The sequence below is a fragment of the Cuculus canorus genome, chromosome 3, assembly GCF_017976375.1.
Source record: "Cuculus canorus isolate bCucCan1 chromosome 3, bCucCan1.pri, whole genome shotgun sequence".
Classification (NCBI taxonomy): Eukaryota; Metazoa; Chordata; class Aves; order Cuculiformes; family Cuculidae; genus Cuculus; species Cuculus canorus.
In genome coordinates, this window is record NC_071403.1 from 74,740,853 (window position 1) to 74,762,629 (window position 21,777).

At 49.8% G+C, this 21,777-nt stretch overlaps 1 protein-coding gene across 1 annotated transcript; it reads left to right on the top strand.

The window, feature by feature from the left end:
* Positions 1–291: 291 nt before the first annotated feature.
* TTL (tubulin tyrosine ligase) lies at positions 292–20,304 on the top strand. The gene is made up of 7 exons (XM_054063210.1): positions 292–601; positions 5,679–5,757; positions 7,893–8,125; positions 11,809–11,944; positions 12,040–12,309; positions 13,858–14,001; positions 16,610–20,304. Exons 1-7 carry the CDS (start codon positions 445–447, stop codon positions 16,725–16,727), a joined length of 1,137 nt encoding a protein of 378 aa, XP_053919185.1. The 5' UTR covers positions 292–444; the 3' UTR covers positions 16,728–20,304.
* Positions 20,305–21,777: the final 1,473 nt, after the last annotated feature.

Consider the following 21,777-nt stretch of genomic DNA (forward strand, 5'->3'; position numbering starts at 1 on the left):
TCCAACCTCTCTACTATGGTCAGGGACACCTTCCACTTCAACAGGCTGCTCAAAGCCTCATCCAACCTGGCCTGGAACACCTCCACGGCTGGAGAAGCCACCACTTCTCTGGTTAACCCCTTCCAGCGCCTCACCACCCCCATCTTCCCAATGTCTGATCGGAGCCCCCCACCCTGCAATTTAAACCAGCGGGGCCGCAGCCCCAGGCACGCGTGGGTCACGTGCCTACCCTGCTCTCCCCCTCCCGGCACGAGGCGGGGCACTCCCCCCCGCACCGCCCTATGACGTCACTTCCGGCCGCCGCTCTGCCGGCCGGGTCCGCCGGCGGCCCCGCCATGCGGAGGCGATCGAGGCGGGGCCGCGGCGCGCTGGGCCGGCCGGGCTAGGGCAGGGAGGGCAGGGCCGGGAGTGTGTGTGTGTGTGTCACCCCTCCCCCGGTGCGGGATGTACACATTCGTGGTGCGGGACGAGGGCAGCAGCGTGTACGCCGAGGTGAGTCGGCTGCTGCTCGCCAGCGGGCAGTGGCGGCGCCTCCGCAGGGACAACCCGCGCTTCAACCTCATGCTGGGCGAGAGGAACCGGCTTCCCTTCGGCAGGCTCGGTGAGGATCCCCGGCAGCCACCCCCGGCCTTCCCACCCTGCACCCCTGCGCCTCCCCCCGCACCCCAGATCAAAGGGAGGAAAGGGGGCTGGGTAAGCTTCCGCTGCACCCCCTCCCCTCAGCCCCTCTGCACCACCCTTTTAGCCTCCATGCAGTCTCCCCTCAGCCCCCTGCACCCCAGATCAAAGGGAGGAAAGGGGGCTGGGTAAGGCTCCCCTCCACCCCCTCACCTCAACCCCTTTGCGCCACCCTCTTAGCTTCCCTGCGCCCCCCCCCGTCACCTCAGCCCTCGGGACCCCAGAACAAAGGAGGGGGAGAGGGCTGGGTAATGCTCCCGTGCACCCCTTCCCCTCAGCTCCTCTGCATCACCGTCTTAGCCTCCATGCAGTTTCCCCTCAGCTGCCTTGCACCCCCGGGACCCCAGATCAAAGGGAGTGAAGGGGGCTGGGTAAGGCTCCCCTCACTTCCTCCCCTCGGCCCCTCTGCACCCCTCCTTAACCTCCATGCAGTCCCCCTTCAGCCTCCAGCACCGCAGAACAGAGTTGAAGGGGAGTTTCGTGTCGCTGCTTGCAGCCATCAGCCAGGGCACAAAGGATCTCCCTTCGTAAGCTCCTGAAGTGTGATTTCACCTATGCCCCTCCCCAAACACCCAGGCCAGGCTGGAGGGCACCTTGGACCATGCACTTTCCCCATGTCGCAGACCCTTAGGGTGCCACACCCACTCCCATCCTGGTCCTACAGCCGTGCACCTTTTGCAACATTGCAGGGGATTTGGTTTCCCAGAGCAGATTTGAGGGGACACAGAAGTGGTGGCAGTGGCATCCTCCTCCCTGATGCAGGGCAGGAACATGGCGGTGCCGAGCATACACGTTTTGCGGGGGGAGGTGATGTTCTGTAGTTTGGGACAGGTTTGGGGGGGGGGGGGGTGTTTTTGTGGTTTGGAACAGGTCTGAACCAGGCATGCTCCAACCCGTGCCCTGGGAATGTATGTCTGCAGGGATGACAGCCCATCTAGTCCCTGCTTGGAGCAGAATGAGGGTTATTCCGGAGACTCTACACATGCAGGATCAGGCTGCTTTCCCCCTGCCCTTTTCCCCTGCTGTCTGACCCATTCTGCCACACTACCAAGACCTGGGAGCTTCCCTTGTCCCCCGCCTGTCCTCTGGAAGGTAGGGCTGCCAGCACAGCATTGTGGCTCCCCAGGTGCAGGGAGGGAGAGTTCCTTGCGCTGTCCGCAAGCAAGGAGAGCCAAGCTAGGCACTGGCAGCATCGTAGGGCGCGGCAGGGAGCAGAGATGCACTGTCATTGTCCACATCTTGGGGCAAGCTAGCCAGAGCCACAAGGCTGGCAGGTCTCTGTGCACGGTGCCAGCTGCTGCACTGGCTCCTATCAGAGCATGTTTAGGATGAGGACACTGCAGACCCCAGTGGAGCAGCGTTGTTTCCTTCCTGCAGTCCCCCATGCCTGCATGCGATGGCTGTCAGGACCCTCCCTGTACTTGTCCCTGGTTTCTCCCTTACTGGGGTGATTTTGCAGCACTGCTTCTGTCTGTGGGAATGTCAGAGCAGGAGAAGGCCCCTCGCCCCAGGACAGGACAGCTTTTGCAGCCTCTTTCTTGCAGTTGAGACCCAGCACTGCTGGATCACCACTGACCATTCCTTCAGATTTGCAAGTTACCAGCTCCAGCTTCTCTTCCCTTGTCTCCACATGTGCATGTGTGAGTGGAAAGTCCCCAAGACATGGCAATGCCATCTGGTCACCTCCGAGTGTTGGTGTCTACAGCAGGGAGGGAGACACCAAGAGAGTCTTAAGCAGCAAGGATGCACACACAGACAGCAGCCAGGCACAGTGAACAGAACAGTGCTTTAACGTGGCCAGCAGGCAGGGCTGTGAGCATCGGGAAGCATTGCAGAACAAATACAGTTCTTTGACTTGAGTGGGCCTGCACAGCACTTCCAACCTTAGTGGACTCAGGACCATCTCTTGCTAAGCTCTTCCATCATTAAGAATAGCCCTGGGTTGATGGAAGGGCTTCAGCAAGCCCTTCAGCATGTGTTGCCATGGGATGCCCAAAAATTGCATCCTCTTATTCATTTATCACATCTGTGACCCATGGAAAGGGACCACACTTAGGTAGTGGCTTTCACCCGTTTTGCTACAGTAGGAGCTGGTTGCCTGAAATCCGTAGATTCAGAGCAAGAATCGTAGAATTATGAAATGGGTTGGGTTGGGAGGGACCTTAAAGATCATCCAGTTCCAACCCCCTGCCATAGGCAGGGACACCTCCCACTGTGGTTGCTCAAACCCCCATCCAACCTGGCCTCAAACACCTCCAGGGACGGGGCATCTGTGACTTCTCTGGGCGACCTGTACCAGTGCCTCACCACCCTCACAGGAAAACATTTCTTCCTCTTTCACCTTAAATAACATGCTTAATTTGGTACATCTTCTTTTGCTCAGGAGGGTAGGTTTAGGAGGATGTACAACCGTTGCTTCAAAGCTGCCTTGGTTTGATTTTCCTGAAGGCTTTACTCAGTGGAAGCAGATGTTAATTCAGGGAACTGCAGGGATTTGCGTTACTCGGATCTAAGCTGGATTGTTTGATGCGGGAGAGGGGTAGAAGGAGGAGACTCTTTACACGCAACACTGCTTCTGCCCAGCTGCAGGGAGTTCTGCTGCACTCACTGATATTCTTAATTCTTGTGGAATTGTGCCCTTAAGCTGTGAGTGTCTGCATGTTATCTAATGGGAAGGCAGTTGGTGCTGAGGGGCGGGAGAAGAGGAACAGGCAGCAGAGGCTTCAGGGAGCAGAGGATACCAGACTGTGCCCTGCCAGACAAGGGAGGATCGACAGTTTGCTCAGAGCCTTGGCAGCCTTTTAACCCTGCTAAATGCATGGTGCAAGCCTCACAACATGCCAAGAACCCGTTCCCCTTCCTGCCTTATGGTTGCTCCTTGCTGACCACTGGACTCCTTGTCATAGGCCACTGCTCTGTGGAGATGCTTAGGTAACAAATGGGGATGTGCATCCCAGCAGGTCAGGGTTATCCAACAGCAGTGGTTTCAGAGCAGGTTTCAGCTGCTCCTGTTCCTTCTCTTTTCACCAGCCCCATTTCTGTGTCGCTGGTGACAGGGTGGACTGACGACTGAGGAGCAGAGCCCACTTGGAGTGGTGGCGTCTCCTGCTGGACCTCGATTCCTCCAGGAACCAAGCAAAATTGATAAACTGGAAACAGAAGAAAATTGGATGGTTTTTGCTAACTTCTTTCTGTGAATTAGTGCATGGCAGTGCTGGTGACACACTGGATTGCCTGAAGTTACAGATCTTTTCTGGAAATGGTTTGCAGCTATCTTGTATGTAAAGATTCACCTCAAATCTTGTGTTCAGTTTTGGGTCCCTCACTGCCAGAAGGACATTGAGGGGCTAGAGCATGTCCAGAGAAGGGCAGCGGAGCTGGGGAAGAGTCTGGAGCACAAGGGTTATGGGAGTGGCTTGGGGAACTGGGATTGGTTAGTCTGGAGAAGAGGAGACTGAGGGAAGACCTCATTGATCTCCATAGCTCCCAGGAAGGTTGTTGGAAGGAAATAGTACTGGTCTCTTCTCCCAAGTAACAAGTGACTGCATGAAAGGAAATGGCCTAGAATTGTGCCGGGGAGATTTATATTGGATATTAGGAAAAATTTCATTACTGAAAGAGTAGTAAAGCACTGGAAGAGGCTGCCAAGGGAAGTGGTGGAGTCTCCATCCCTGGAGGTGTTCAAAAGGCATGGTTTAGTAGACGCAGTGGTGTTGGGTTAATGCTTGGACCTGCTGATCTTAAAGGTCTTTTCCAACCTTAATGATTCTGTGATTCGAAGATCTGGAAATAAAACGGTGATCAGGTCAGTGCCATGACTTCAGGATTGAAATGGATATTCACTCTCTGTGATCTTGCATCTGTCTGATCTTTGAGGTAATGTTTGCTCTGGGCCTTTCTTTTCAGGCAAACACCAAAGAGGATAACTAAAACTATGAATCCTTTTCCAGAGCCTTAATGACTCCCACACATATTTTTCTTTTAAAAGAGAAGGTGAGGCTGGAAGTATCGACCACACTTGAGGGTCTCCCTTGTACTAGGACATTTCAAACCAGAGCAGCTTTCCATCAGGTTTTCCCCATCAATGCTGTTATCAGTTGTTGTCACCAGTGGCTCAGGTTTTGCCCCAGCTAGTGCACAACTCCTGCACATCCGTGTTTGGTTGCATGGGAGAGGCTGCATGGTGTTGCCCAGATTTGCGTTACACTTTGGACAGCTGCTGATACCATGTTTCCCTGCAGAGCTTCCAGCTGAGCACCAGTGTTCATGTGATGTGAGAGGGTGAAGGAAGGCGTCATCTCCAATATTGGCAAGGAGGTACCTGCCCTGTGGCACTTCTGAGGCCACAGCTAGGTACTAGGACCAGTTTGGGACTTCCCAGTACAAGAAAGGCACAGACACCCTGGAGTGACTCTAGCAGAGCCCGTCAGAGGAACATAGGATGGCAGTCAAGCACTGGAACAAGGACCTGTAGCAGATTTTGACAGAATAGCAGGTTGGAGCAGAGGCCTCCAGAGGTCCCTTCCCACCTCAGCTATCCAAGGCGGCTTGTTGCAAACTGCGAGAGGGAAGCAAGACTCAAAATCTTTTAACATTTGCTAGTGTTTTGTGGTATCGGGTCCAACAGGGAGTCCTAAGCTGTGTTCTTTGCATCATGGTGTGCTTCCCTGCATCCGCATGCTGCATTGAAGAGCAACTAAAATGTTGGTTTTTCTAAAACTGCCACCAGCACATGGAGAATGCTTTTGTGTGGCAGTGGCAGTTCACAGTGTGAATTATTTTCCTATGGAAGTGTCAGATTCAAAACGGACTTGGGTGAATGCTTGGGTTTTTACGACTAGAAGGAAGAAAAGACAGGAGCTGGTACCAGCTTGGAGCCTGTTTCTGTGATGCAGGGCAAGGAACTGAACTCCTTCCTCTGCCCTACTGCACGTTTGTCCCAAGCTGATATTTTTCCTTCATTGACAAGTCTGCCTGACTTCTTTGTTTCCACTTTTTAGGCCATGAACCTGGACTTGTGCAGCTGGTGAATTACTACAGAGGAGCAGATAAACTGTGCCGCAAAGCATCGCTGGTGAAGTAAGAAATGCACTGGAATGTTGCATGGGATTGGCAGAAATTTTCCTTTAGCCATTGAACCTGTTGGGAGGGTTTTTTTTATGGAACAGCTGCCCTGGGAGCGTCCTAGCATGTGCTGTCTTGACTCCTGTGCTACAGCTATCCGCGTGCACAGAGACCTCTTTGTAACTTCAGGGGAAATGCCATTTCCACTGAATTACATCTGCTTGAATCCATGGAGAGCATTGAATCAGATTAGAGCCAAATCAAAAGGGAAAAAAAAAACCCACACAACATTGCTGCTGCTGTTTTTCCTTGTAGACATTTAATTAAAACCTACCCCTTTTATTCTCTGTTTCATACAGAGATGAGTCACTAATGTGCCTTTAGCTAATCAGATTTGTTGGTCAAACAAACAGTTGAAGATATCTCCAGAAAGAGCTCTGGGAGTTACTTCTGCATGAGCAGCTGTGCTAGAGTCTCCTGGGGAAATGTGGATTAGCTTTCATTGCAGATAACCCTCATCCCTGAGAAAACTCTGCAGCCATCAGGGCATCTTTGTGTCAGAGCTCTTGGTCTCTGTCAAGCGTTTGATTCCACTTTAGTATCTGTGCTGCCTCTTGCTGGTCATAAAATGGTTTGGGTTGGAAGAGACCTTAAAGCCCATACAGTTCCAACTCCCCTGCCATGGGCAGGGACACCTCCCAGTGGATCAGGTTGCTCAAAGCCCCATCCAACCTGGCCTTGAACAACTCCAGGGATGGGCAGCTACGACTTCTCTGGGCAACATGGGCCAGTGCCTTACCACCCTCACAGGAAAACATTTCTTCCTCAGATCTCATCCAAATATCTCCTCTTTCAGCTTAAAACCATTCCCCCTCATCCTATCCCTGCACTTCTTGATCAGGAGCCCCTCCCAAGCTTTCCTGTAGCCCCTTTCAGTACTGGAAAGCTACTCAAAGGTCTCCCCAGAGCCTTCTCTTCTCCAGGCTGAACAACCCCAACTCTCTCAGCCTGTCCTCGTATGGGAGGTACTCCAGCCCTCGGATCGTATTTGTGGCCCTGGTGCAGTCCTGCACTCTGTCTGTTGATCCAAGGCTTCTCCTTCCCCTACAAAGAACCTGGTCCCAATTGCTGTCTTTGCAGTGGTGATGGTGTTTATCAAGAACTAGCAGAGTATTTTTCAAACAAACACTGCCAGTGCTCCCCATCTGGGTTTCTCTGTGGCCTGTGGTCTGGAGGCAGTGCTGAAAGTGCTTCCACACCCTTTTTTCCTCTCCTGAAGCTTGACTGACCTTTCTAACTGGGGTCAACCACACATCAAGCTACTTACTGGCCCAAGGGACCACAAATGACAGTCCTTAAGGCTCCTGATGTGTCGCTGACTGACTGTGTTTCAACACAGTCACCCAGTTGTGTCCTCTGCTTCTGGCCTTATGCAAACAGAGCGTGGGCATTCAGAGAGGCAGGCAGCTTCCTTGACTCTGAAAGAAAACAGGCCTGAGCCTCACTAACAGGGATTTACTGGTGTCCGTAGACATCACTGGTAGAATAGATCTGCTGGAGAGATTGGAAACTGTATGATGCAAGGGGGATCCCAGACACATTGGGACATCTAATGTGTAACTGTGTCCTTGCTTTCAGTGGGTTCCCAGTTGGTCTTCATCCACAGATGGGACACTGGATCAGATCTCAGTGAGGATGGGATCAAGAGCTAAGCACTAGCACATAGGACATTACTGCTCTGGCTTCCCTTTTGACTGTTGTGATCACAGCATCTTTCCTGCCCCATTCCATGTTGGCAAATGGACCTTCTCCATTCTTCTGTGCAGAGATGATGCAGGAAATGCACTGCAAGCTCTAGTTACTTAGAAACTTCCCTGCTGATTGTTTCATGATATCCATAGCATCTGCAAAATGTTTAATGGAAGAGTGCAGGTCTGGTTCAAAGAGCAGGGCTTGGCTGCAGGTTGGGGTTGCCGTGGTGTCTTATTTCAGGAGTCCAAGGACAATACAATAATTTAGTACAGACTGTCTGTAAGCTGCTATTCATCACCAAGCAAAAGAGCCCAGTTAATGACTATTTTTACTTACTAAATGATGTCCACACAGATAGGGATGCTCTGGAGATTAACAGCCTGTCTTTCTTCACCCAGACTGATCAAGACAAGTCCTGAACTATCGGAGTCCTGCACGTGGTTCCCTGAGTCGTATGTGATTTACCCAACAAACTTGAAGACCCCTGTGGCTCCAGCACAGAATGGAATTCGCCATCTTATAAACAACACAAGGACAGATGAGCGGGAAGTCTTCTTGGCAGCTTACAACAAGCGTCGGGAAGGCAAAGAAGGCAATGTGTGGATCGCCAAGTCCTCAGCTGGTGCCAAAGGTTCAGTCTCCAGCAAAATGAGCTAACTTCTTGTTATTCCTTGTTATTATCAGTAGAGTCCTGGGGTTTGGCTAAGCCCAGCTGATATTTGTGGGCTTTGCATAACAGCTCTGTGTCAGTCAAGCCAGCATAGGGTTCTCTACGCTCGGTGGCTTGTTGAAGGCTGACAACAAGCACTGTAACATGCACATGCTACCTTGGGCATGGATGTCGGTGACAGGACCTCCAGTTTTTATGCATGCACTTAAAAATATGGTAAGGTTTGCTGTAAGGAGAAGGCATAAGGGACCATGAAGTGAGGGGAATGTGGAAAGCAGGAGATAAACGGGACCAGAATAGGATATGAGGAGGAGGACAGCAGCCTTCAAGAGCAGGGAGCTCAGCTCTCAATGCTGCAGCTAAGACTGGTTTCACCTGGGCAGAAATACTGCTGCTTGTCTTTCTGCCAAGCCCAAATGCCTGGTGCCAGTGGCTTATCCGTAGTCACGTTGAGAGGCTGGCTGAGCAGCCATGAGCTTAATGCGTTGGAATTGCACCCGAGCCTCAGGGGAAGGTACTAGAGCAAAGACAAACAGTGCAATGTCTGTATATCCTTTTAATTTGAATAAGGCCATAGATAGCTAATGATAGTGTGTCCTTCCTTGTTCCAGGGTCATTGCATTGCTTGCTCTGCAGTGATACTGAGCTATTAGATGAGGTAGCTGGACACAGCTGTAGATGTAATGCTCTGGTAACACTGCTGTCTGTCATTTACAGCAGTACTGTGGGCATTATTGGAATGGCTTTATGAAAACTTGCCTTGCCATATACGCAGAGCCCAGTCCAAGGAAGGACCTGGTCTTTTCACAGGGAACAAGCCCACACATGTTACTCGTATTTGTAGAGTCGCTTTGGATTCAGTCTTACAAAAATCAGCAGAGAACACAAAAGCCAGAGGTGGCTGCAGGGACACAGTGTGATAAAACCATGCTTAATGCTGACTTCCATCACTGCTCTGCAGTCTTTATTGTGTTACCAAGAAGCATCAGAAGATTATGCTTATTGTCGTTGAAGAGGAAGGGAAGATGAGAATCCTTTCATTATGCTGGTGAGGGAATGCGTTTCTGTGTGGTCTGACTAGCGAAGAATCAATCAGCAGTTGGAAAGGGCGTTGCTGTTGTTTGATTCAGGATGGGGAAGTTTAAGCTCTCCACATACTTTATTCGAGTGCAATCTCTTCTGTGTTAAAGCAGAGTAACCTTTCGTATTCATCAGTGTGCTGCAGAACTCAAGTGGGGAGTTAAAATAGAAAGCAGACCCTCATGTTAATCTTCTAGAGGGAAGTTTTAAATGCCTGGGGATTACTTTTGATGAAGAAAGCTTGTAGGCAATAATTACTGAGGCAGATCCAGCTCAGGCACCGCCCCTGACTCAGGACAGGTCTAGTGGAAGCTTGACTGTGTGTCAATAAAAAGAAAATTAAAGCTTTAGGATGTCTTGACTTACAAATTGAGAGATTTTTCAACTGCAGCTAGAGGTTTTGAGGTTTCGTGTGAGAGAAGGGACAGCTGCTCCACATAAGCTGCTTTGCTGCCTCACTGGGTTGCTGAGAAGGTCCATGGTTAAGCTAACCTCCCCCTCGATTCACCATCTGTCCAGTGCAGAACAAGTGCCTGCTGATCTTCCCTCTGCAGGGGCCTTAGTGGCTTACAGAGATAATGCTTCCCTCCTTCCACAGTGCATGGCCTGTGGTTGTACCAATGCAAGGTTCTACCTGGCTCTGCTGTGATCAGAGGACTAAATACCTTGCCTTCCACATAAAACATGGGTGAGAGAGGTACTCTTATGAAAGGAATTCCATCCAGTCGGAGGGTGCTAGGATGGATTGGGGGTCAGTGGGGCTTGGAAACTGTGACTCACAGGTATGCAAAGCACGGAGCAGTGAAAGTACCTGCAGGGTTGTGTCCACAGCAACATTCAGAAGTCACGGCTAGGAGCATTTTCCATGGGATGATCCTGTCAAACCATGCTGGTGCTCCAAACTTGTGCACTCCTCCTTGAAGGGTTTGTTTAGTTTCACTCAGTGTTTCCTCTGCAACACTCAGCACAAAATTAAGACGGAGTCATAAGGTTTAGTCAAAAAAAGTTAACTAAATGCCTAAAGACTGGAAATAGCACAAGGGAGGTGTTAGGTAATTGTACCTGAGCTGGTTTACCGCTCTTGTGGCACTGTGCCATCCCTTTATCACACCCCAGAAGGGATATGATATCTCTTCATTCCTGTGCAACAGTAGTTTTGTATCTGGACTCTTGCAATAAATGAACAGTGGCAGATTCAGCCAAAATGTGGCAGCGCTTAAAAGGCACATCTGACTCCTTCAATGAAGAGCTTCCACAGCAGGGAGAAGACTGACTAAATGGCTGAAGATTTTTAAATAGTGCCTTTCCTAATTCAGCCATTATTTTGATACTGACTTAAATTAACTCGTGAGCAGGAGACCACTGTGCAAGCATGCATTTGTGGCCACCTCTGGCAGCAGAGAAGCCAAGCAAGGGGAGAAAACCTTGAGTCCAGGATAAAAACCCACAAAACTCCCAATAATAATAATAATAATAATAATAATAATAATAAACCTGAAAAACTGCCACCCTCCCCTTCTCCAAACTGCTGAAAAGCAGGGAACAACAAAAAATTCAACAAGTGCTGAATAAAATGCAATGTGCGCTTGCAGCCCAGAAAGCCAACCATCTCATGGGCTGCCTCCAAAGAAGTGAGACCAGCAGGTTGAGGGAGGTGATTCTGCCCCTCTACTCTGCTCTCATGAGACCTCACCTGGATCCTTGCATTCAGTTCTGGAGTCCTCAGCACAGGAAGGACATGGATATGTTAGAGCGAGTCCACAGGAGGTCACAAAAATGATCCAAGGGCTGGAGAACCTTCCATATGAGGACAGGCTTTGAGAGTTGGAGTTGTTCAGCCTGAAGAAGAGGAGGCTCTGGGAGACCCTTAATAGCAGCCTTCCAGTACTTGAAGGGATCTACAGGAAAGCTGGGGAGCGGCTCCTAATCAGGGAGTGTGGGTATAGGATGAGGGGAAACAGTTTTAAGCTGAAAGAGGGGAGATTTAGATGAGATATGAGGAAGAAATGTTTTTCTATGAGGGTAGTGAGGCACTGACCTATGTTGCCCGTAGAAGTTGTGGCTGCCTCATCCCTGGAGGTGTTGAAGGCCAGGTTGGATGAGGCTTTGAGCAGCCTGGTCCAGTGGGAGGTGTCCCTGCCCACGGCAAGGGGTTAGAAATGGATAGGCTTTAAGTTCCTTTCCAACCCAAACCATTCTAGGATGCTGCGTGTGCCACCCCCTGCCAAGCCCATCTGGAAGAAAACACTGAAAAAGCAAACAAAATCCCCCAAAATAAGCAACTGCCTCACTGCTTGCCAAGGTCCTTGTCTGCTGTGCATTCACTCACACCTAAATAGCCACCGTGCTGCAGAGGAACCTAAAGCAGGCTGTGCCATCTTGAGTACCCTGCATTCCTATTTGTGTTGGCACCAGTTACAGAGGAGTCAAACACCCTGTGGTGCGGTAACAGGGAGATGTGGGTTTTGAGGCTTATCAACCATGGTCCACTTGGGCCCTGGAAAGAGCTCCAGCAAAGGTAGGAGGATCCTCTCTCTTATTTTCTCTTTGTCTTTCTGTGCCAGGGGAAGGGATCCTGATTTCTTCAGAGGCTACAGAGCTCCTGGACTTCATCGATGAGCAGGGACAAGTGCATGTGATTCAGAAATACTTGGAGAAGCCTCTGCTTTTAGAGCCAGGGCATCGCAAGTTTGACATCAGGTAACCTTTTCTGCTTCTTTAATAATACTGGTTTTCATTTTTGTACTGTTTCTTTTTAAGCCACTGAGACTAGAGTTTGTGCTCTCGCCCTCCAGGAGCTGGGTTCTCGTGGATCATCAATATAATATCTACCTCTACAGAGAGGGTGTCCTGCGGACCTCTTCCGAACCATATAATAGTGCTAATTTCCAGGACAAAACCTGCCACTTGACCAATCACTGCATCCAGAAGGAATATTCCCAAAACTACGGGCGGTATGAAGAAGGGAATGAAATGTTCTTCGAGGAGTTCAACCAGTATCTCATGGATGCCCTGAACACAACGCTTGAGGATAGCATCTTACTGCAAATCAAACACATAATAAGGTAGCCAGCTGCTTGTCGCATATGGGAATAAACCCTTCAGTGACAGGAAATGTGTATGGACACAGCTGGGGAAGTAGACAGACTGACAAGGGAAGAATTTAAATTGCATATATCGGGTGTGGCAACTCAGAGGTAGGTTTAAGATAAAGGCATGAACACCCCAACATCATTGCTCAGTGAAAAGTCACCTCAGAAGTTCTGTTCTCTCAAGGGTATGTGTCAGTGTGTCTGTATTTTGCCAGCTGTGGTTGAAGAAGGATGGAGTGAGATCACTTGGTAAGGGAAGAGGGTAGGTCGAAAGACAGGGCTAAGAGAAAGACAGAAGGTGTAAGAGGGGAAATGAATGATAGAATCACTCTAAGTTCATCAAGTGCTACTGGCAGCCCAACACCACCATGTCTACTAAACCATGTCCTGAAGTGCCATGTCCACGTGTTTATTTAACACCTCCATGGAAGGAGACTCCGCTAGTTCCCTGGGCAGCCTGTTCCAATGCTTTACCTCTCTTTCAGTAATAACATTTTTCCTAATATCCAATCTAAACCTCCCCTGGTACAATTTAAGGCCATTTCCTCTCGTCCAGTCACTTGTTACTTCAGATAATAGACTGGCACCCACCTCACTACAACCCCCTTTTAGGCAGTTGTAGAGAGCAGTGAGGTCTCCCCTCAGCCTCCCCTTCTCCAGACTAAACAGTACCACTTCCCTCAGCTGCTCCTTATAAAAGTTATTCTCCAGTCCTTTCCCTAGCTCTCTTGCCCTCTTCTGGACCTGAGAAGTGACTCAAATCACTCCCGAGTCTGCAGGCTCTCAGTGCTTCCCCGTCCATCAGCAAGCACATTTCATTGGTATAAGTTGTCTTAGTCCACCCAGAGCCAGCTCCCTCCTGGCCACAGGACGTGCCTGGAGAGAGATCTCAGAGACTGTGTTGTTGCAGGGAATCCAGGTCTTGACAAAGCTGATTCTTTATGGTGGAATTACTTTGCAAGTACCGCATTGCTGTTACAGCAGAAAGACAATGATAGAATCTTTGAGGGACTCAGAGGCTCCGTTCTCAATGGCAGTTCCCTGGGGACCTGGTGCAGTCCTTTATGGCTTTGCCTTCTGCTCCAGATTCCAACTGCACATGTTTCTCAGCTTGCCTAAGCCAGTGCTGAGGGTGGATGCTGCCCTCTGTCTCTTGGGGAGTTAATTCAGAGGTGTCCCCATGTGTGTTTTGGTGGTTGCATGATCTCTCTTGCAGACACTTGGTTACCATGGTGTGTGTTGGATATAGCTTGTAATTTGGGGCTGGGAAAGTGATGTGGATATCAGGCCTCCAGGAATCACAACACAAGCCAGGTCTGAAGGGACTGCAGGGGAACACTGCCTGTGTGTTTGCATGTGGGCAGCAGAAAGCATTGCTCTGTCTGCTTAATTCTCCAAGCAGTCCTAAGACAACAGGGACCCCTGCACTTACCTGCACTATGCACGTGCTCTCAGAAGCTGCAATACGACACATGGGTCCACCGGGCTTTTCATCTTGGGTTTCTGTTTTTCCCTTTACAGAAGCTGCCTTATGTGTATAGAGCCTGCAATCAGTACAAAGCATCTTCACTACCAGAGCTTCCAGCTCTTTGGCTTTGACTTCATGGTGGATGAGGAGCTGAAGGTCTGGCTGATAGAAGTCAATGGGGCCCCAGCGTGTGCCCAGTGAGTAATCAGTTTCTGTAATGCCCTTGTCATGCCACCATTCACATGCCTCACCCAAAATATGTGTCCCGACTCCAAGTGACAAAGGTGGAAGAAAGCAAATGGAGGGGGAGCTTTCCAGGTTAAACCATACCAGACACTGCTCCAAGTGCCAGTTGATCTAAGTTCCTGGCTCCTGTCTCTATGTTTGGTATCCCCCAGCTTTTTTCCATGTGAGGTGAGGCACTAACATCAAATTTTTGGACAAATGGTTTTTAATCAACTTGTGTCATTTCTATTGACACTGTTGGCTTCAAGGTATGTTGCAGAATTAAACATGGATGCTGCAGATATTGGGTCAAAGCCTCCACCAGTGTCTCAGTTTAGCCCCAGCCCGGCATGGCTGGCAGCTAAACACAAGCCATTGTGCCCCAGTTCCACCAACATCCTGCGAAAAGGGGAAATAGGAAGTAAGAGGAAAAAGACTTGTGGTTTGGAAACTAAAACTAAAACAGCTTTAATCAAACAATAATAAGGAAAATATTATTAATAAGAAAATAATAAAGTATGTGCAAATATACAAAATTGCCCTCCCTGATGACTACATCACCACAGATACGGCAGAGCAGGCACGGGGAAAGGTCCTAGGCTAGACTCAGGAACAGGAGTCAGGAACACATGGATCTGGGATCGGAGGCAGGGGGGCGGAAAGAGGTGAGATCTGTATTGGACACTGGCCATCAAAGAATTGAGCTTGGCCCTCGCGATTGCTCAGTTTTATCCCAAGCAAAACTTGTATGGGATGGAATACTTTGTTGGTCAGTTTGGAGTCACCTGTCCTGCCCACTCCTCCCTGCACTCCTCCCTCCTCCCTTTACCTCTTTCACTTACAGCATTCCATCAACCTGGGGATGGCCTTGGTTTCTATAGGAATAAGTGTAAGTAATGGCCTTTCTGCACCTTGTTATCACTTCTAGAGAGAAACATGGTCTGAAAAACATGCTGTTAACTTTCAGAATATGAAGCTACCAGAACAACTGACCACAGGGAGGCTGGAACAGTCAAACAGTCATGCCATGAACATCTCTGCATAGGCAGAACAGGAGGTGCTGTATTATGTGATTGTGACAACTGCAGAAGACTAGAAATCTTTGCTAAATGGGCATCTGTATCGGATATAAGCCCAGCAAAATGGAACAGGCTGTACATCACTGTATTAGAATTTGATTAGATTAGATTAGATTAGATGTAGATTAAATTAGTTTAGATGGTCACTAACAACAGACAAAAAAATACATGTCAAACCTATCAGACAGCCTGCTCACATGCCTTTTCAGGGCTAGGGGAGCTCTTTGTGTCCAGGCTGTCCCTGTTCACCATGTGCGCCATGGTGCAGTACTGCCTTGCACCTCCCTGTGTTGCTATATGGGTAGAATCTGGCTGTTGCTGGGTGGTTTTGGGTTCCAGTAGTGCCCCATTTGGTTTGTTCCTCTGTGGGCATTTGGAAGCCATTGAAAGCAGCTGAGGTAGGTTAGGTTTGGGGTATTTGTGGCTTCTCTTCTTCAGGGTTATTCTAATTTATAGCACCTATATCACAGTTCCCATTTAAGAGACAAAAATTGGCTGCTGAAAACAGTAACATTCCCAGGAGCTGAAAAAGTATCTTACTGTCACGTAGCCCGAAAGGGACAGGGCGAACAACATTGCTAATCCTGATAAAGAACGCTTTGGTACTAAAAATGTTGGAGATGCCAGCACGTTCAGGGAGATTACACCTGTACTTCCTTCAGCCAGAAGCGAAGCTATTGTTAACTCATTTCTCAAACACATTGTTTCTTCCCCCTTATCCTGCTCTTCGTGAGCTGTGCCATGGTGAAACACTTCCCACATTTCCAGAGGATACTGGGACATCTGTACCTCTTCACATGCTGATGTGCACAGCTGCAGCCTAGTGCAGCACTTCATCAAACCATGAATGCATCAGAGCAGTCCCTCTGGGACACATCCCCATAGGAATGCAGTCTGGTGCAATAACTGCAATTCCCTGAGTTGGAAGACTGGTACTGGGGGTGCTTAGCTGTTTTCTGCCCCTGTGCATCTTACAGTGACTCAAGTCTGGGGCCTGAGGGCGGGGGAGACTGTGGTCAGGAGCCTGTTCTGACAGTAAACTTAGATAATGGGTTTTGTGGTCCCATGCGGGAGAGGACAATACTGGGAATGGGAGCAGTGTTGAAAAAGAAGGTGGTTGCTGCAGTGGTGGGAAGGAGGTGGAAGAGATCATAAAATCATAAAGGTTGGAAAAGACCTCTAAGATCATCCAGTCGAACCATTAACCCAACACCACCATGCCTACTAAACCATGTCCTGAAGTGCCACATCTACACGTTTGAATACCTCCAGGGATGGAGATTCCACCACTTCCCTGGACAGCCTCTTCCAATGATTCACCACTTTATCAATAAAGAAATTTTTCCTAATACCCGATCTAAACCTCCCCCAGCACAACTCCACCCTCTTCGTCTTTGTCATCTTGTAGATCCTGCTGGGAAAAAGCATGTCTATGAAAAATTGGTCAAGGGCCTGCTGGTTTGTCCTGCCTGGGCGTCTGATTCTCTCTCTCATCTCTTAGGAAGCTGTACGCAGAGCTCTGCCAAGGAATTGTGGATGTAGCCATCTCTAGCGTTTTCCCCCTTAGCGACACTGGGCAGAAGATGAGCCAGCCATCGTCGATCTTTGTCAAGCTGTGATGACGACAGGAATGCCTCCGGTGTGCCCAGGGAGAGACTGCACCCATTGGGTGGCTTATCTCTGCATCATGCCAAAAAGTGAGAGAGACAGGCTTCTTTTTTTGTGGGAAATCGTAGGGAAAAGCAACAAAAAAGCCACCCACACAGAGCTGTGATGAGCCAGAGCTGCTCAGATAACTGCCTGCATTCATCAATATCCACTTCAGAAACAGCTCATGTGACTCTGATCAAATCTCTCTGGGAGAACAACAAAATCACCTTACAAAGAAACCCCAACAGGGATACTGTACTACTGTATTAGCTCCTCCTTTTCTCTAGAGATAACAGTAGGATTTTTAAGGGAATTGAGCGAAGAAAACTATGATCTTCTGGGTTGTCATGGCTGAGAAGTTCTCCTGCTGTGTTACTTCTTTCCTCACCTACTGTATCATTAGTGCCTTAGCTCAGCTCCAAACAGGTGACTCCTTTCCTTCGTTCCTGCTCTGTTACATAGAAAGGAACAAGCTCTCTTGCATTGCAGGATGCATGAGACCAGGAACACCAAGAATTCCATTTCTTTTGGTCAGTTTTCAAGCTGGTTGGCTGAACACTCAGGCAACGGCTGCCAAAAGGGTGCTGAACTGCAGGAGTGAATTAACGCAAGCAAGAAAGGCAATTTTGTTTATTTATAGCTATCCCTTTTCCTAATGAGATTTGAATCAGTGTCCATCCCAGTCTGATGCAGCTGGATTCTGCTTAAAAGAGGTAGAGAGACACCCACACACACACCTCCGGGCTCACTGTCAGGCTGTGGGATTTCTAGCACCACTTTTGTGTTAAGAGTGTTTCAAGTAACAGAAACCAAATCTCAGTTTCTTCTGAGACGCTGCAGTGAATTTATGCTCTTCTGTCAGCTTCTACCTTCATGCATTTGAGGTTTGAATCAGAAACCTTTCAACTTAAATGATTTTAGTCCAGTTTGATCCAGCCAATTTTATTCTCCATTTAACAAATAATTGCCATTTATTGTCAAATATTTTGACAATAAATTGCCATTTTCTGCCCTGAACACACGTCCACAGCTTGGTCCCAGCTAGAAAGAAGGTGAGTGAGGTTTTGTAGACCAGGAGGGAGATTTCTTGTGTATAGGTTTGCCACACAGCTGGAAAGGCAGTTATTTGGGGGGAGAAGGGAGATTAAATTCCTTGAGGTCCCTGAATTTCAGAGCTAACGTCTGCTTTGAGTCCCTAGCATATTGCCTACCTGGTGAGGTGTATCTGAATTTTCAGCGCAAGCCCAGCACACGCCTCCTAAGGAAGAGCTCTTTGCAGACCATAGTGGCACTTTTAACCACAGCAAGCTTTTTAGGGGGTAGTCAGGGATGCATTCTGCTGCCTTTTGCAGGGAAAGGTAGTTGGCACTGAAATAAACTGATCCTCGTTACGCAAAACATACAAAGAAGAAGAGGTCGTGGGGGTTACAAGCTTCTGGCTGCCTGTGTGTAATGGGAAGTGAATCAAGCAATGGAATTTCTGCCTCCCTCAGAAGATTCTAGTGCTTTGGTGTACTCATATATGCTCGTGATGGAGATTTCAGCAGTCTTTGTGCCAGCAGCAGATCCTGACACCTTTCTGTAGGCTGGACTGAAGTGCTCAGGCCTCCTTGGAGTGATGCATTTTGATTGTGCTGTCATGGGAGGGACATCTGTTGGAACATGCTGTGAATCCATTAGTGGCACCATTTCACAAGGCCACTCTAATGAAGGAGGGAACAGAGTGCTTAGCAAAACCACAGGGAAGCATCACAGAGAGGACACATCCCAAAGAGCCACACAAGTACCTCTGAAGTTGTCGATGCCTGGAAGTGCAGGGTGGATCTGCATCTGCAGGGTTGCAGTGATGCACATTGAGAAGTGACAGGGAGCAGGAGCTGCATGAAAACAGGGCTGCAGCTTTGTTCCCTGGGTGTTGGCAGGTTGGCTTCACTTCCAGTGAGACCCTGAGTGCCAGGTCTCTGGATTTGGGCCTTGTGGGTATTTGGAAGAGGGACCGTGAATGCATCAGTTCATGAGATGGGAAGTGCTGGGCAATAAGCAGGGAGAGTGTGGGGGAAAGGACTGGTGGTTTTTAACCTTATGATAGTGTATAGGTGCAAAATTTCACTGCAGGCCAGGTAAAGCATAGTGGTAACGCTCCAAGATAAAATGTGACTGTTGTTACTTGACTTACAAAGTTCACCACATCTCATTGGCATTTCCATGTTAGCTCATGTGAGCTTAAAAATTTTGCCTAGCAAAGAGGACATCAAATAGCAATCGCCCTGGCCCAGGATGCGTCTGTGGTGGCAGAGGAGATGGGCTCTCACAAGCTTTTGGGCAGAGAGCAAAGCATGAAGTGAGAAAACTTTCTGCATCATAACGAAATGAGAAATGCTCTTTTTTCTGGAGCGCCCAGACCCATCCTTCTTTTCCCCTCCAAAGAGAAATGAAAAACCATATCGCTCCCTTACTGCACAGTAATGTGAGGTTCCTACTGACATGGATTAAGGGCAAGAAGGCTGCCTGGATGCAGGTAAAACTGGAGCAGCTGGTACCGCTGGGAGGACCTCAGGAACCTCTGCCTAACTCCAAGGCCTTTTCTTGCCCTGTTTTCACCGTGGATTGCATTGCAGCACATAGCAGCTGGCCATTTTTGCTGCTTAGCTGAAGCTGGGACTTCAACTTGATGGTAGAGCCGTGACTACAAGCGACGCAGCTATTCGTACCCTGCCTTTTTTGCTGGGCTTGGAGGAGATGGTGATTCGGAGATGGTTTTGTCACGGGTGCACCTTGACAGTGATACTCAGAAGCTGTTGTGAGACTTATTTTTTTTTTAGGAATACACAACAGTATTTTCTAACTTAGTTCAGCTAAAACGTCAATAGAAAAGGGTCTTACTCTTTCCTGAGCTCTCACAAAGGATAGTGCTGGGTTTCCAGAAGATACCTACCACATTGTGGAAAGTCTCTAGTCCTGTTTGTATCCCTTCATGTCAGCCATGAAGGATTTCAGGCCCAGGTGCTCTGGCTGCATTTTCCAGCAGGGTCTGGTTCCTGCTGGACTCCAAGTTTCAGGTAACTCCCATGTGGCTTGTCTCATACCAGGTTAGTCGTGATTACCATTCAACAGCTATTGTGCTCCTGCCAGAATCTGGTGGCTGGCCACAGCCTATGGAAAATGCCAGAGAAGTCCAAGAAAGGCTCAAAAGCCGCTTTGGCCAGGTGGCCCTGCTTCCCATCCCCTCTGTGACCAGTGCCTGCTTCCATGTCTCTGCTCCCAGCATTTCTTGTTCTCCACACGTGCCTCCCCCAGGAGAGCAATGCTTTGCCGTACGTAGGTTCATAATCATGTCTCATTGCCAGTGTCAGCTACAGCAGCCCTCAAAAAAACTGGCTGTTGAGAGGATGGTGGGGTACATACAGCCCGCCACGCCCCAGTTTGTGTCCCCGGCTGCTCTCACGTTAGCATGTGCGTGTGGGGCAGGCGGGCGTCTGAGCTTGTGGATCTCCAGCGACTCTATCCACATCTCTCCCAAACCATCATTAAAACATGCAAACCCTACAGCCTGTGGTGTTTCCTTAGGGAAGGAAAGCTCCCAGGATATTGATTCCTGGGAAAACCTTCCTGTGGTGTTGCCTGCATTGCTATGCAGGACCCCAGAAGCTGACCCAGCCCCACAGCAAAGGTTTGCTCGTCTCTGGGTGACAAATGTAAGGCAGCACTATGGCATGAGGTGCACTAGCCTTACCCCCCAGGGCTGTCCCAGTGTCTGAGGGGTTTGGGGAGTTGGGGTCTTCGGGGATTCAGAAGTGTGGAGGTGGTGTAGAGTGGGGGTTGTCAGAGCTTCCCCACAGTTGCAGGGGAAAGGGGTGCACATGGCTGGGGGAAACGACATGGAGGGTGAAGATGAAGGCATCACAGGGATAGGGGGACAGCTGCAGTAGCCATAGGGCACGGGGGGGGGGGGGGGTGTAGGGGATGTGGGGACAGGATTCAGTGTGGCTGTGGGGCACAGAGTCAGGGATGGGAGGGCACAGCTGGCAGGTGAGGTTGGGGACAGGATTGAGGGGGCTGTGGGGCACAGGGTGGGAGGTCAGGGATGTGGCTGGGGGTGGGGCTGTGGGGCTCAGAGACAGGGAGGCACAGCTCGGGGGTGCCTTGAGGGCACAACTGGGGGTAACTGTGGGGCTCAGGGACAGGGGGATATGGCTGGTGGGACCATGGAGGTCAGGCATGGGTGGGCGTGGTACACAAGATGGGGCTCAGTGATCAGAGGACATGGGTCTGGAGTGGTTGTGGGGCACGTGATGGCGCTCAGGGATGAGGGGACATGGGGCTGGGGTGGCTGTAGGACATGAGATGGAGCTTGGGTATGGAAGGACATGGGGCTGGGGTGGGCATGGGGCATGAGATGGGGCTCAGGGATTAGGGGACACGGGGCTGGAGTTGCCATGGGGCACAAGGTGGGGGACAGGCTTGGGAGGGCATGGCTATGGTGGCCGTGGGGCACGAGATGGGGGCTGGGGACAGGGAGGGACACAGCTGGAGGGTGCTGTAGGGTACTGGATGGGGGTCGGGAACAGGGGAAGATGGCTGGGGGGGCCATGGCTGCTAGGGCAGCCCTCCAAACCCCCTGCTGCTGAGATGATGGTGGGGCTCCGGCAGCCTGTCACGCTCCAGTCCTTGCTCCCAGCTGCTCTCATGCCAGCACATGCACGTGGGGCTGGAGGGTGCCTGAGCTTGAGCCTAACAATATTCCAGAATCATTTGGAAAATGCCCTCAGGCACACAGTGTGAATGTTGGGGTTGTCCTGCACAGGGACAGGAGCTGGACTCCACGATCCCTGTGGGTCACTTCCAACTGAGGACATTCAACATAAGAAGGCTATGGAACTGTTGGAATAGGTCCAGTGGAGGGCTATGAAAGAAGCCTGGCCAGCAGGTCAAGGGAGGCGATTCTGCCCCTCTGTTCCTCTCTTGTGAGACCCCATCTGGAGTAGTGTGTCCACTTCTGGAACCTCCAACATTAGAAGA

Excerpts from the sequence above, each read along its gene's own strand:
- TTL (XM_054063210.1), top strand. The coding sequence starts at position 445 with ATGTACACATTCGTGGTGCGGGACGAGGGCAGCAGCGTGTACGCCGAG. Across the intron at positions 602-5,678 it reads GCTTCCCTTCGGCAGGCTCG|GCCATGAACCTGGACTTGTG; the intron begins GTGAGGATCCCC and ends TCCACTTTTTAG. Across the intron at positions 5,758-7,892 it reads CGCAAAGCATCGCTGGTGAA|ACTGATCAAGACAAGTCCTG; the intron begins GTAAGAAATGCA and ends TTCTTCACCCAG.